Source organism: Leucopleurus acutus (genome assembly GCF_964270905.1).
Source record: "Leucopleurus acutus genome assembly, chromosome: 20".
Lineage (NCBI taxonomy): Eukaryota > Metazoa > Chordata > Mammalia > Artiodactyla > Delphinidae > Leucopleurus > Leucopleurus acutus.
Window position 1 is genome coordinate 19,544,037 of NC_139162.1, and position 11,187 is coordinate 19,555,223.

Sequence of the window (11,187 nt, forward strand, 5' to 3'; positions counted from 1 at the left end):
CTCATGTTGCTTGACCACAGCATCCCACGGCAAAGGCCTGTGCCACCAGGGCTCCACATTGGTGCTCCTGTCATGCCATCCTCAGATTTAGAGACCAAGCCACCAGGCAGAGCTCTGAAGAGGTCCAGCTCCTCCACCCTTCCCTGCCAAAGCCCAGTGTGTGGTCAGCAGGGCCCCTGGAACCCCAAGTCAGCCTGTGGACACCCTCCCCTTCCACAACCAAGGAGCATCTTGGCTTATTGACGACATTCCCCCATCCCCCCACCCACCGCTTTGCTTTGTTTCAGAGGAAGGGTCATCCCAGCAGCTCAGCTCTCACAAAGCCAACTTCTCATCTCTACCTCACTGTCTAGGCCCATCCTGTGTCCTGAGTCCCACGTGAGAATACCCAATGGCCCTCATCTTTCCTTAGTGATCTTTTTAGTTGATTGTTCATTTTCATCCATCCACGCCCACGGTCTTTTCTGGGTCTGGACACTCCTCACTTCCATGCCACCCACTCATAGTTTTCCTCCTACTTCTCTGATCTCTCTTTTGCTGGTTCCTCTCTATCTGCTCCTCCCTCGATCATCCATTCATCCATCCATCCGTCCATCCATCCATCCACCCATCTGCCCCCCATCCCTCCTTATTCATTGTACAATCAGTAGGACAGGGGGCTAAGCCTGACATTACAGGGATGGGGGTGGGGAGGAGAAAAACAAGGACAAATGCCCAGCAGCACCTGGTGGCAACACCGCAGGGCAAGTGGGGGGATTGAGGTGAGACTTTCTAGGTTGCCCCCACCCCACTCCGCGCTGATGAAGAGCAAGCCACGTCCTCTCTGAGGTCGCTGCGTGGCCTTGTCCACTTCCCCATCCCCAGAGATCACCTGAGGGGCTCCTGCTTGCCCACTCAGCCACTTTTGGCCAGCTCCCCCTCAACCTTCACTACAACTCTTGCCCCTACTTCCACAATATACCCAGAGCCCGTCCCAGACCCCCGGGCTGGCCCTTCCCCATCCCCATTGTGCCCAGTGTCATGAGCCAATCCCCGGACAGCTCTGCATGCCGGGCCCCGGGGCCACACAAGGTGTTTGCAGGTGGACTGGACAGAGCAGTAGCTCATGGCAGACATTCCTTCTATTCATCTGCTGCACGGAGACGGCGCTGTGAAGCCACACACCTCAGATGGGACTCGAACCCACAATATTCCAACTGAAAACCACAACTCGTCTCAGGACTTAATGAAACTCAGGTTGTTTATGTCTCGGCGCAGAAGTAATTCAGCAAGAGGCAAAGTGACAGGTAAGAAGTAAATTTATTAATATCCTTTGTAAAGAGGTTGCAGGAAAATGGGGCCTGAGAGGATGGTCACGTCCCAGGTCTCTGTCAAGTTCCTGGGACGGGCTGCCAAGCGAGGGTCCCTGGCTTCATGCAGGGGAGAATTCAAGAGCTAGCGAGCCATAGTAAAGTGAAAGCAGAGATACACATTTCCACAGGCAGAAGGTGAGGGGGCCCCGAAATACGGGGTGGTTAGTTTTCTGGTTTGGGGGTTTTTAAATTTTATTTTATTTATTATTTACTTTTGGCTGCGTTGGGTCTTTGTTGCTGCGCGCCAGCTTTCTCTAGTTGCCGTGAGCAGGGGCTTCTCTTCACTGTGGTGCGCGGGCTTCTCATTGCGGTGGCTTCTCTTGTTGTGGAGCACGGGCTCTAGGCGCGTGGGCTTCAGTAGTTGCGGCACGCGGGCTCAGTAGTTGTGGCTCGCGGGCTCTAGAGCGCAGGCTCAGTAGTTGTGGCGCACAGGCTTAGTTGCCCCACGGCATGTGGGATCCTCCGGGACCAGGGTTCGAACTCATGTGCCCTGCATTGGCGGGCAGATTCTTAACCACTGTACCACCAGGGAAGTCCCTAGGTGGTTAGTTTTTATGGGCTGGGTAATTTCATGGGCTAATAAGTGGGAGGATTATTGCAACTATTTTGGGGAAAGGGCAGGGATTTCCAGGGTGGTGTCTTGGTAATCTCAATCATCCGCCTTCTGGTTCCAACCAGTCTGAGGTCCACAGTGCTTGTGGTCAGCACGCAGTCACCATCCTCCACCTGGGGTGGTGGGGTGGGGTTTAGTTCCTTCAGAACAACTCAAAGCTAAGTGTCAGATTGTTACGTATTCACCTTGAGGAGGAACTGTTTTATCCATGAGCTATTGTCATTACTTTTGTTGTTTAACTGGTTTTCCTTTGTTTCTGAATTCCTTCACTTCCCTAATTAGTAACTCTTGTGCCGCTCTTTGGAACTCTGGGAAAGCCTAGGAGACCAGGGCCTTTTCTACAAATAAAAAACAGGAGACGGGAGGCGGGGGCAGCTTTTGTATCCTGGAGGGCCCCACAGGGTCCTGCTCGGTTTCACTTATTCCCTCGCCAGTGAAAGTCGGAAGGGGAACTCTGGCCCCCTCAATCCCCACTTGCTCCTCCCAGCCAGGAACAGGTAAGGTCAGGGGTCAATGGAACAAAGACACTATGACCCATGAAGGTCCAGTAGAGGTTCACCCATCCATCCCAGAGGGAGCTGCTTGGAGTGCCAGCTACCCACGATACAGAGGGTCACTAGCCTGGGAACTACTTAAGGCCATTTAGTAGCATCAAATAAAATGGAAGCAAAAGCTCTAGAGGTGAAAAGAACAGTATAAATTGACTTCCCCCTCTAGTTAAAGAGCGCAATGTTTAAAATTTAATTCTCCCTGTTTTCCCTCTATGTTTATCGAGTTCCAAATGATGGGATATTGGAATGCATGGGTTATCCATCTAGCTTCTTGTCACCACACCCTACTTCTCCACCCACCCACCCTGTGCCAGAAGTGGGCCATGAGATTTTTCCTGCATTATTATCCCTTTCTGAAAGCCCAGTATTGGGACATGTGCACAGCACAGTGGACTTGGTTCAAATTCCTGCCCTACCACAGTGTCGGGGCAAGTTTTCAAGCCTCTGGGCCTGTTTTTATCATGGTATAAAGAAGGAAACAGCTCCTCCATTACCCTTAGCAGACCTCAGACATTCCCTTTTCTACCATTCTCTCCCCCAAATCTGCTCCTCCTCAAGGCCCAGTTTAACCACCCTAGCCCATACTAAATTTAATAACTTAATAGTTGTATTTGCATTTTAAGAAGCACCCACTGGAGCTGTCCTTACGAGCTGTATCACTCAGAGGCAATGAGATCAGTCAGTGGGGGTGGGATGGAGTGGGGTCTTCAACTCTATCTAGGTAGCTGCCTAGACATTTTCCCCAAAGCTGGCTCTGAATTCAAGATTAACAAAGAAGCTGGTTTTACAAGGCCAGTTAGATAATGTGAAATCCCAGCAGGCCTTGGTCCTGAGTGTGTGGAGACCCTCCCAACAAAAGCCTTCACACTTCCTTTTCATTCTTTTCAGCTTCCCACACACTGTTAACATTAAGCAAGGACTTCCTGTGTGCTCAGCAGTCATCGAAAATTTGCAAAGAAAATTTCTCTTTTGGGTGGACTATTGAACAGACCAGATAAAGGTGGTGAAACAAAGGCTGGCCTAATCTAGTACCCTAAGGACCTTAAAAATATGAATATTCAAAAACAAAAGAAACCAAATCTCATTTTTCCTCTCTTATTTACGAATTTCATTTAAATCTCTCTCATGGTTAGAAAATCAATGTCAAAAAAACATTGGTATACACTTTACAATACAAATGTCAGTAAATATTAAAGAACATGGTTAATAATTTTTCCAAGTAAATGTTTGATAAGAAATATTTTCAAGGAGGCCAGTTAAACTAAACGTCAGGTGCCCAAGGCATCGGGAACAGAGCCTCAGCCTGCTCAGTAGACAGTCGCACTGCAGTCCATGTGTGTTTTCCACTTGGTAACACACGTGGCAGCTCACAGGAAAAAGCGGTACCACCAGCCTTTATCCCCCAGCCTCAAAGCCACACCCGGGCATTCTCTGCTATGGCAGTCATGTTCAGCGACGAATGAACCACTAACAATGAAACTAGGATAGCTCAGTTCCAGGATATCCTGATTTAACCTGGGACGTTAAGGTTTCCCCAAGATTGTCAAACCGAAAAATAGCTCACTAGGGGCTGATGGATGAAAGAGTCAAGCTAGACTCATTCTGAATACACTGTCGTGTTCTATACAATTAATTATTCTATTCTTTCATTCAAGTTTGAGCTGTTTCTATTTCCCTCATATAAAAGGTGTCAGCTCAGTTGTGTCTAAACTAAGTCTTAACCCACTCGATCTTTTAGGCCAATCGTACTTCTGGGAAAAATATGTTTATATATTAACATACCTCAAAGTTTACACTTTCATTATAATAAATTAGCTTTAATGTTACAAATAACGTCTCAGAAAACTGAATAAGTAACTTGACCTAGCATGCTCACTTGAATTTAGAACTTCTCTACCCATTCTGACCAATCCCCAGAATCAGCAGAACTGTATTATTTACATAAAAAACAATATCTAAAACATGCCAATATTACCATTTCTTACCTAAAACAGTAAATATGCTGTTTAAAGCACCAAAGCATACTTTATTCAAAAGTGACATCCTAAACATTAAAGATCCAATCTCATTTTTTTAGTTCATTTCAGAAGTCTCAATATCAGAATCTTTACATAAAAGGAATGGTAAGTGTTTCGGAAGACCTGACAAAGTACCACCAACCCCCTCTCAAATCCCAAGTGTCCTCAAGTGGTTGCCCATGTGCCTCAGGAAGGCCAGTGGCAGCAGAACTGTGGTCAGGGAATCAGGCATGCTGGGGTTTAACCAGGAGTTGCCCCATGGAGCATTCATGGCAAGAGCAGGCAGAGTTCACAATGGCAAAAGGCAGACAAGAAACCACCCCTTCCTCTCTCTCAATATACCAATCAGAAAGCAGGAAACCTATTAGGCTGAGAAAAAACACAGACACCCTTGAAGGAACAGGTGGGAAGTCTGTATTCTCTCAACTGTCACACAGGTTACTTAATCAGATATATTTATGACCCAAGCTAGGCTCCAAAACAGGATTCAGACCCTGTAATCCTGGTAAATGAGAGCGTGCACCAGGGTTTAGCTCGCATAAAGAACAAGGGTGTCAGACAAGCAGGCTCTAGTAACAAACTGTCATGCAAGCTGAATGACAGGGATTCACGTTTTATTTCTGAGTTAAGATCTAGGAGATCAGAAGGAAGATTAATAGTTTCAGAATAAAAGGACCAAGGCTTAAGCACTCAAAGGAGAATTTCTTAGATGAAGCCATATCAGTAAATGCACAGGGAAGTATCCGCAGGCTAGAAGTTTCTCAACACTTGAATGTCCTGAATGTGGACAAAAATGTGGAAGTCAAACCTAGCTGTTTGCTTTCCTTTCAGTACGAAAGGGGGTGAGGAGAGCGATCAATGAAGACAGTGCAGGAACATAAAAAGTGTCAGTTTTTGTGGGATTATATTTGTGTTTCCATTTAGGGACACATTTCCTGTTGTTTAAATGCTACAGCAATTCAGAACATGAAATTCATCCCCCCAGAAAGGATCCACATGGTTTAATTTTCAAATAAACACAGACTGTGCAGCCCATAGAAGCCAGTACAGGTTACATTTGGTTTTGCCCCAACTCCTATATTAAATAAGGCCTAGTTCCTGAGGAGTAGCAATGGCCATTTATCCCACAGTCTATGGGCAAGTGTCCCATCTGAAAAATCTCACTCCTCCCTCTTCCCCACTGCCCCTCGGGATGCAGCTAGGGAGACTAAGTGACTGTTCTCAGGTCCTTCATGTTTTTACCTCTCCAGATTCAGGCTGAATTTTAAGTCTAGAATCCACTGTATAAGCAGTCCTGCCTAAACTGTCTGTCACAATTACCACATACAATCTTGAATTTTCTCCTTCCTTGCAACCATGTGAATTGGGAGCATTCTTTCTAGACAGTATTGCACAGTCAGCAGCAGGGTGAGGGAGTTCAGCATAGCAGAGGGGGAAGGAACATTAGGTGGAATTAGAAGAATGTCTGAGAGGTATAATCAGAAAGGTTAAGCGCTATGAGTAAATCTGCAGAGATTTACTAAACCCCGGAGGAAATTTTATTAATGCAGGAAAGGAGTTAAGGCTCAGACAGAAGTAACCTCCTAGCATGGCTCAAAGGTTCAGGGGGTGGGACTCAGTGGAAAGGTCCGAAAGCTGCACAAATAAATTCAGCCGGTTCAGAGGCCTGGCCACCTTCACCCTCAGCTGAAAACCAAGAAAACTCATTCCAAGCATGCTCGCTTAGAGCAGGCCTGTTTGCAAGTTTGAGGACTCAATTTTAAAATAAACTAAATCGGAACTAGAATGCAGCATTACAAAAATGTTTTCACAAGTAAAATCATACACACAAAAAAGTTAGAATATTGCATAGAAAAGTATCCTGTAATATGCTTTGTAAACCTAGGTCTTTAGGAACTTCAAAATAAAAAACAAACAAAACCTCCCTTCATAGTCTAGAAGGCCATGATTACGAATTGAGAATTATCAACTTTGCAGATTTTTGTATCAAGACCTCCTAAGATCCTAAACTTCTTCATATCCTTAGAATCATGATTCATTTTATACTTCGCAGGCTCAGGCTGACAGTTTAACAACAGTGTATTTATAAAAGGACTTGGGTTACACGAGCCCCAGCCAAGTCTACGGTCTCTGTGTTCCACCCTTTCTGCGTAGAAGAGGTGACCAAAACATGCAGGGACATAAAATCACTACTATTGTTTTTAATCCTAGGCTGTTTTTTCTCTCACGTTAGTCTATTATTAAGCAAGCTACATCTGCCTGCCCTTTAACAACAAGGTCTAAATAGCCAGTTTAAGAGTAAGTGAACATGTCTTAGAAGAGCATTTAAGTTAACCTTGGCAACAGGATGGGAGACTCTTAACTCCCCTTGTAAGATGCACCAATCGAGTCTGAGTTAAAATACACCACAGTGACAGAGATATCATCCCTGTACATCCTTGCCAAGTCCTCCGGCAATGTCAGCATCGCCGACAGCCGCTCAGGCTCCATCTCCCCGTACTCGTTGTTCCCTATGGCGTATCTGATCAGACGTGTGGCTGCGTTTTGGTCGGTGGCGTGGAGCCCCTGGGCTTTCCTCTGCAGCAGCAGGCTCTGCATGAGTCCCAAGTTGGCGGGTCTCTGGGCCAGGTCTGGCTTGTGCCGACACACTTCAGCCAGGTGCTCCACCACCAGCCTCACCACATCCTCATTGCCCAGCACATCCCACAGGCCGTCAGAGGCCAGCACAAGGAACTTATCCTGGGGCCTCAGCCTGTGGTATGTGACCTCAGGCCTGGCCGTCAGGTAAGGTGGAGTGTAGTAGTGTGTGGGGGTGAACTGGTAAATGTTGAGGGCCTCGGTGTCAAAGCCCCGCTCCAGGACACTGCGCTGCAGCTCTTTACTCCACTTCAGCTGGACGTCCCCGAAGGCCCTGCAGGGCATGAGGACACCCAGCAGCCTGTTGTCCATGATGATTGTCCTGTGCTCTGACTCAGGATGCTCCCTCTTTAGCCGTGAGAGCTCGGTTGGGTTCCAGGCATTGTGGTCCCGGGTGAGGGGCAGACAAGACCACATGCCATTGTCCTCCTGGACACCAAGGATGGCCCGGCAGTCACCAGCGTTTGCCACATGCAAGTGAACTCCATCGACATGGGCCACGCAAGCTGTTGCCCCTGAGAAAGCAACCTGGAGTGAAAGGTTCCTGGTCATCTCATCTTCCAGGGCGGCCTGGATCTCTAGCGAGATGTCAGAATCCAGCCTCTGGAAGGAGTACATTAATGCTTCCTCAATGTTCAGCCCCATTTCCATGTGCAGGTTCAGCAGCTCCTGCCAGTAGACACGGAGGTGATCAAGGTGCACTGACGTGACATCCTTGTAGATACTGTCCCCTGGGTGCTTGAGCCACTGCAGAATGGGCAGCAGGGGCTTCATGCTTTCCATCGCCCCCTCCATCTGCTCCAGCGTCTGCTGGGACATCAGTGACACTGCCACATAGTAGAAGAGCCTCTCGCTCACCGCTTGAGCACATGCGTGGCCACCATGTCCATCGAAGACACCAAACATCAGCCCATTGGTCTGCAGGCAGGCGGCTACACCTCCCCGGTCCTCCACTGGGAAATTGGCAGCCAGCTGGTTGCTCTCAAACCGCAACACCGAACTTGGGACTCCACTGACAAGGTCAAGAATCTTGTGGGCCGACTCACCAGCTCGCAGCACTTCATTTACCTGCTCAGGGCTGAGCGGCAAGTGGAAATCATCTTCCTCTGTTGATGTGTGTCTATAGACTTTCTGCAGAGCAATGCCACCACATGAGGCATTGTTTTTTAGGGTGACTGGCCCCTGGGGAAAGAGCCTCCATTTTGATTTAATCCTATTTGAGGCATATCTTGAATATAAACGTTGTCCCCCTTGTAATGTGGCAATGCTGTTTCTGGCAGAATTGAAAATCCAGTAGGACACAGTACTTGACATTCTGAAACTGTATGAGCGAATGCGTTCCTTCAGCAAAAAGGGTTTTTTTAAAACCTGAAAATTTGAGAGTTTAAGAAAGTTTTAAATTTAATTTTTTAAAAATAATGACTTCTGAAAACACTTAATCTCAAAATACTTAAGCAAGTCTCCACACCTCCCATTATAATATATAATCACATTTCAGAAAATGGGTTTTTAAACACTCTCTGATCTTAAAGAGTCACTGAGGCCTACCCCAGAGGCCACCTTTTCCTCCTTCCCAAATCCTTTCCCTTGCCAGGGCCCTGTGCCCAGCTCCCACGTTCACTCTCCCCAGTAGGCTTTAAGTGTTCATTTAAATATAAGCTCTTTCTTGCTCCCCAGCTATCTTGGTGGCTGCTTTCTGTTGGACGCCATCCAGCACCTAAACCAGGAAGATGGTGGCAGCAAAGAAGATGGAAAAGTCGCCGGAGCCAGATCAATTCTAGGCTCCAGCTGGTTATGGTAAGTGGAAAGTATGTGCTGAGGTACAAGCAGACTCTGAAGATGATCAGACAAGGCAAAGTGAACCCGGTCCTCCTCGCCAACAACGGCCCAGCCTTGAGGAAATCTGAACTAGAGTACTACACCATGTTGGCCAAAACTGGTGTCCGTCACTACAGCGGCAATAATATTGAATTGGGCACAGCATGAGGAAAATACTACAGAGTATGTACACTGATCCAGGTGATGATTAGAAACAAGCCAGAAGAAACTGGTGAAAAGTAAATCATGCAAAGTCTCTTTAATAAAACTGGCCAGAGCTTGTTCTACATGTATGTAAATGAATGCCTCAAACAGTGGCTAAACATGGCCATTTCAGAGGCCCAAAGCACACTAGGTATGACACTAGCTGTCTAGCAGCAGACACACTACTTCACTTGCCTGAGTTCCAGTTGTCCATCCGTGGAATGGGAATATTAGTTTCATACGGTTTTGTGATGGTTTAAAGAAATATAACCCTTCGGCTCCAAAAAAGGTATTATTACTTTTATCATTAGGTGTATCATTGGGGATTAGAGGTTGTTTCCACTGTGTCTCTACTTATAAAATACCAAACTGCAACACCTAACGCCTCAACCTTTCCCCTACTTAGGGATTTTTTGGTTTTTTTTTTTTTTTGTGATACGCGGGCCTCTCACGGTTGTGGCCTCTCCCGTTGCAGAGCACAGCCTCCGGACGCGCCGGCTCCGCGGCCATGGCTCACGGGCCCAGCCGCTCCGCGGCATGTGGGATCTTCCCAGACCGGGGCACGAACCCGCGTCCCCTGAATCGGAAGGCGGACTCTCAACCACTGCGCCACCAGGGAAGCCCCCCTACTTAGGTTTTAACCTACTTATTTCCCAAGGCTGGCATCAGTAGGTCAAAGGGTGTAGACTCATATTGCCAAACTGAGTTCCAAAAGGTTCACATCTGCCTCCACAAGGGCATGAAGGAAGCAGTTTCCTAGCACTTTCAACAGCCTCTGGTGGTATTTTTCCTTAGACAAAAAAAAAAGCTGCTCTATTTTCTATTTTCTCTGGTGACCCGGGAGGAGAGTTTCCACGTGTTTTCAGATTTCGTTTATGAATCCTGCCCTCCTCAAGTTTGTCTGTTGGGGTGTGGAGGGCGCCCACACTTGAGGACCGCCCCCTCTCCCCAGCCCACCCCGCCGAACTACGAACTGGTGCGGTCGGGCAGGGCGCGCAGAGGGCGCCTCCCCGCGCCCCCCAACCCCACCCCCAGCCCTGCAGAGAAGCCAGGCGGCAATGCCCGACGCAAGGCGGTCTGCCGCAGACCGGACCCAGACAATTTCGCGTATCTAAAGAAAACAGATCCCAAAGTCAAGCCTCACAGATAAGAAAGAGCGCGGCCTCCTAAGTCCAGCAAGCCCTATCTCCCTCAAACCCTGGCGCGGCCACGTCCCTGAGCCCCAGCTTCCGGGTCTATAAAAAAGGAGAATTCAGTTGAGATGCTGAGCTCACAGAGGGTACTCCGAGGGCTAAAACAGCTACTGCGGAAGTCCCGGTACACAGCCAAAGGCCCCGAGCAAGGCCGCGAACCCACGTGGCACGTGCGCGCGAGACGGGTGACCGTAGCTGTGACCAAGGCTCTTCCCCGTCCGCCGCGGGCCCGCCCCCTCACCTCACCTCCACTCTCCACCCCATCACGTGAGCCGATGCTGCGGGCCGGAGCGGACCCGGCGAGGTTAGAGATTTTCACATCCCGCGCTCACCCCCTTCCCTACATCGCACCCTGGTCCTCCTCTCACCCGCTTGCGCCAAAACCGCCGGGTCCGTCAGTCAATTCTGCGCCAGCCTACGGTGCCGCAGCTGCCTCCACCCCAGACTCACCTCCCTGAAGGGACCTCTTGTGCTGATCCAGCTAGAGAAGGAAGCATCCTCTCGCCACCCTTTATTGGTTCATCCGTGGAGGCGGGCACCTGACGGACAGCGTAATTGCCCAATGGCTGAGGAGGGAGAGAGGGCGTGCTCCAGAGGGGCCCAATCTGGTTCCTCCCCCTCCCCCGCCCATCCTACCCAACCTTTACCCGCACCCCCCTCAGGCTCTGACCTTGGGTAGGCTCGGGGGCGGGCTTCGGGACCAGGCAGTCTTGTGGCCGAGCACCCCCACCACGTGACACCCCCCTCCCCGTTCTGCGCACCCCAAACCGAGCAACCTCTCCCATTCCTCACTGTTGTTAA

General features: G+C 48.8%; 1 protein-coding gene across 2 annotated transcripts; it reads right to left on the bottom strand.

Moving 5' to 3' along the window:
• Positions 1 to 4,170: 4,170 nt before the first annotated feature.
• Positions 4,171 to 10,884, bottom strand: PDP2 (pyruvate dehydrogenase phosphatase catalytic subunit 2). 2 transcript variants are annotated; one of them, XM_082862757.1, is made up of 2 exons: positions 10,837 to 10,884; positions 4,171 to 8,539 (listed from the first exon to the last, which is right to left on the bottom strand). In XM_082862757.1, the coding sequence occupies exon 2, from the start codon at positions 8,483 to 8,485 to the stop codon at positions 6,893 to 6,895; it is 1,593 nt and encodes a 530-aa protein (XP_082718883.1). In that variant the 5' UTR covers positions 8,486 to 8,539; positions 10,837 to 10,884; the 3' UTR covers positions 4,171 to 6,892. The 2 variants fall into 2 exon arrangements, with proteins under 2 accessions (XP_082718883.1, XP_082718882.1); XM_082862756.1 differs by having other exon boundaries at positions 10,755 to 10,852.
• Positions 10,885 to 11,187: the final 303 nt, after the last annotated feature.

What these genes read in the sequence shown, in the direction of transcription:
- PDP2 (XM_082862757.1), bottom strand. Translation starts at nt 8,485, where the DNA reads ATGTCAAGTACTGTGTCCTACTGGATTTTCAATTCTGCCAGAAACAGC.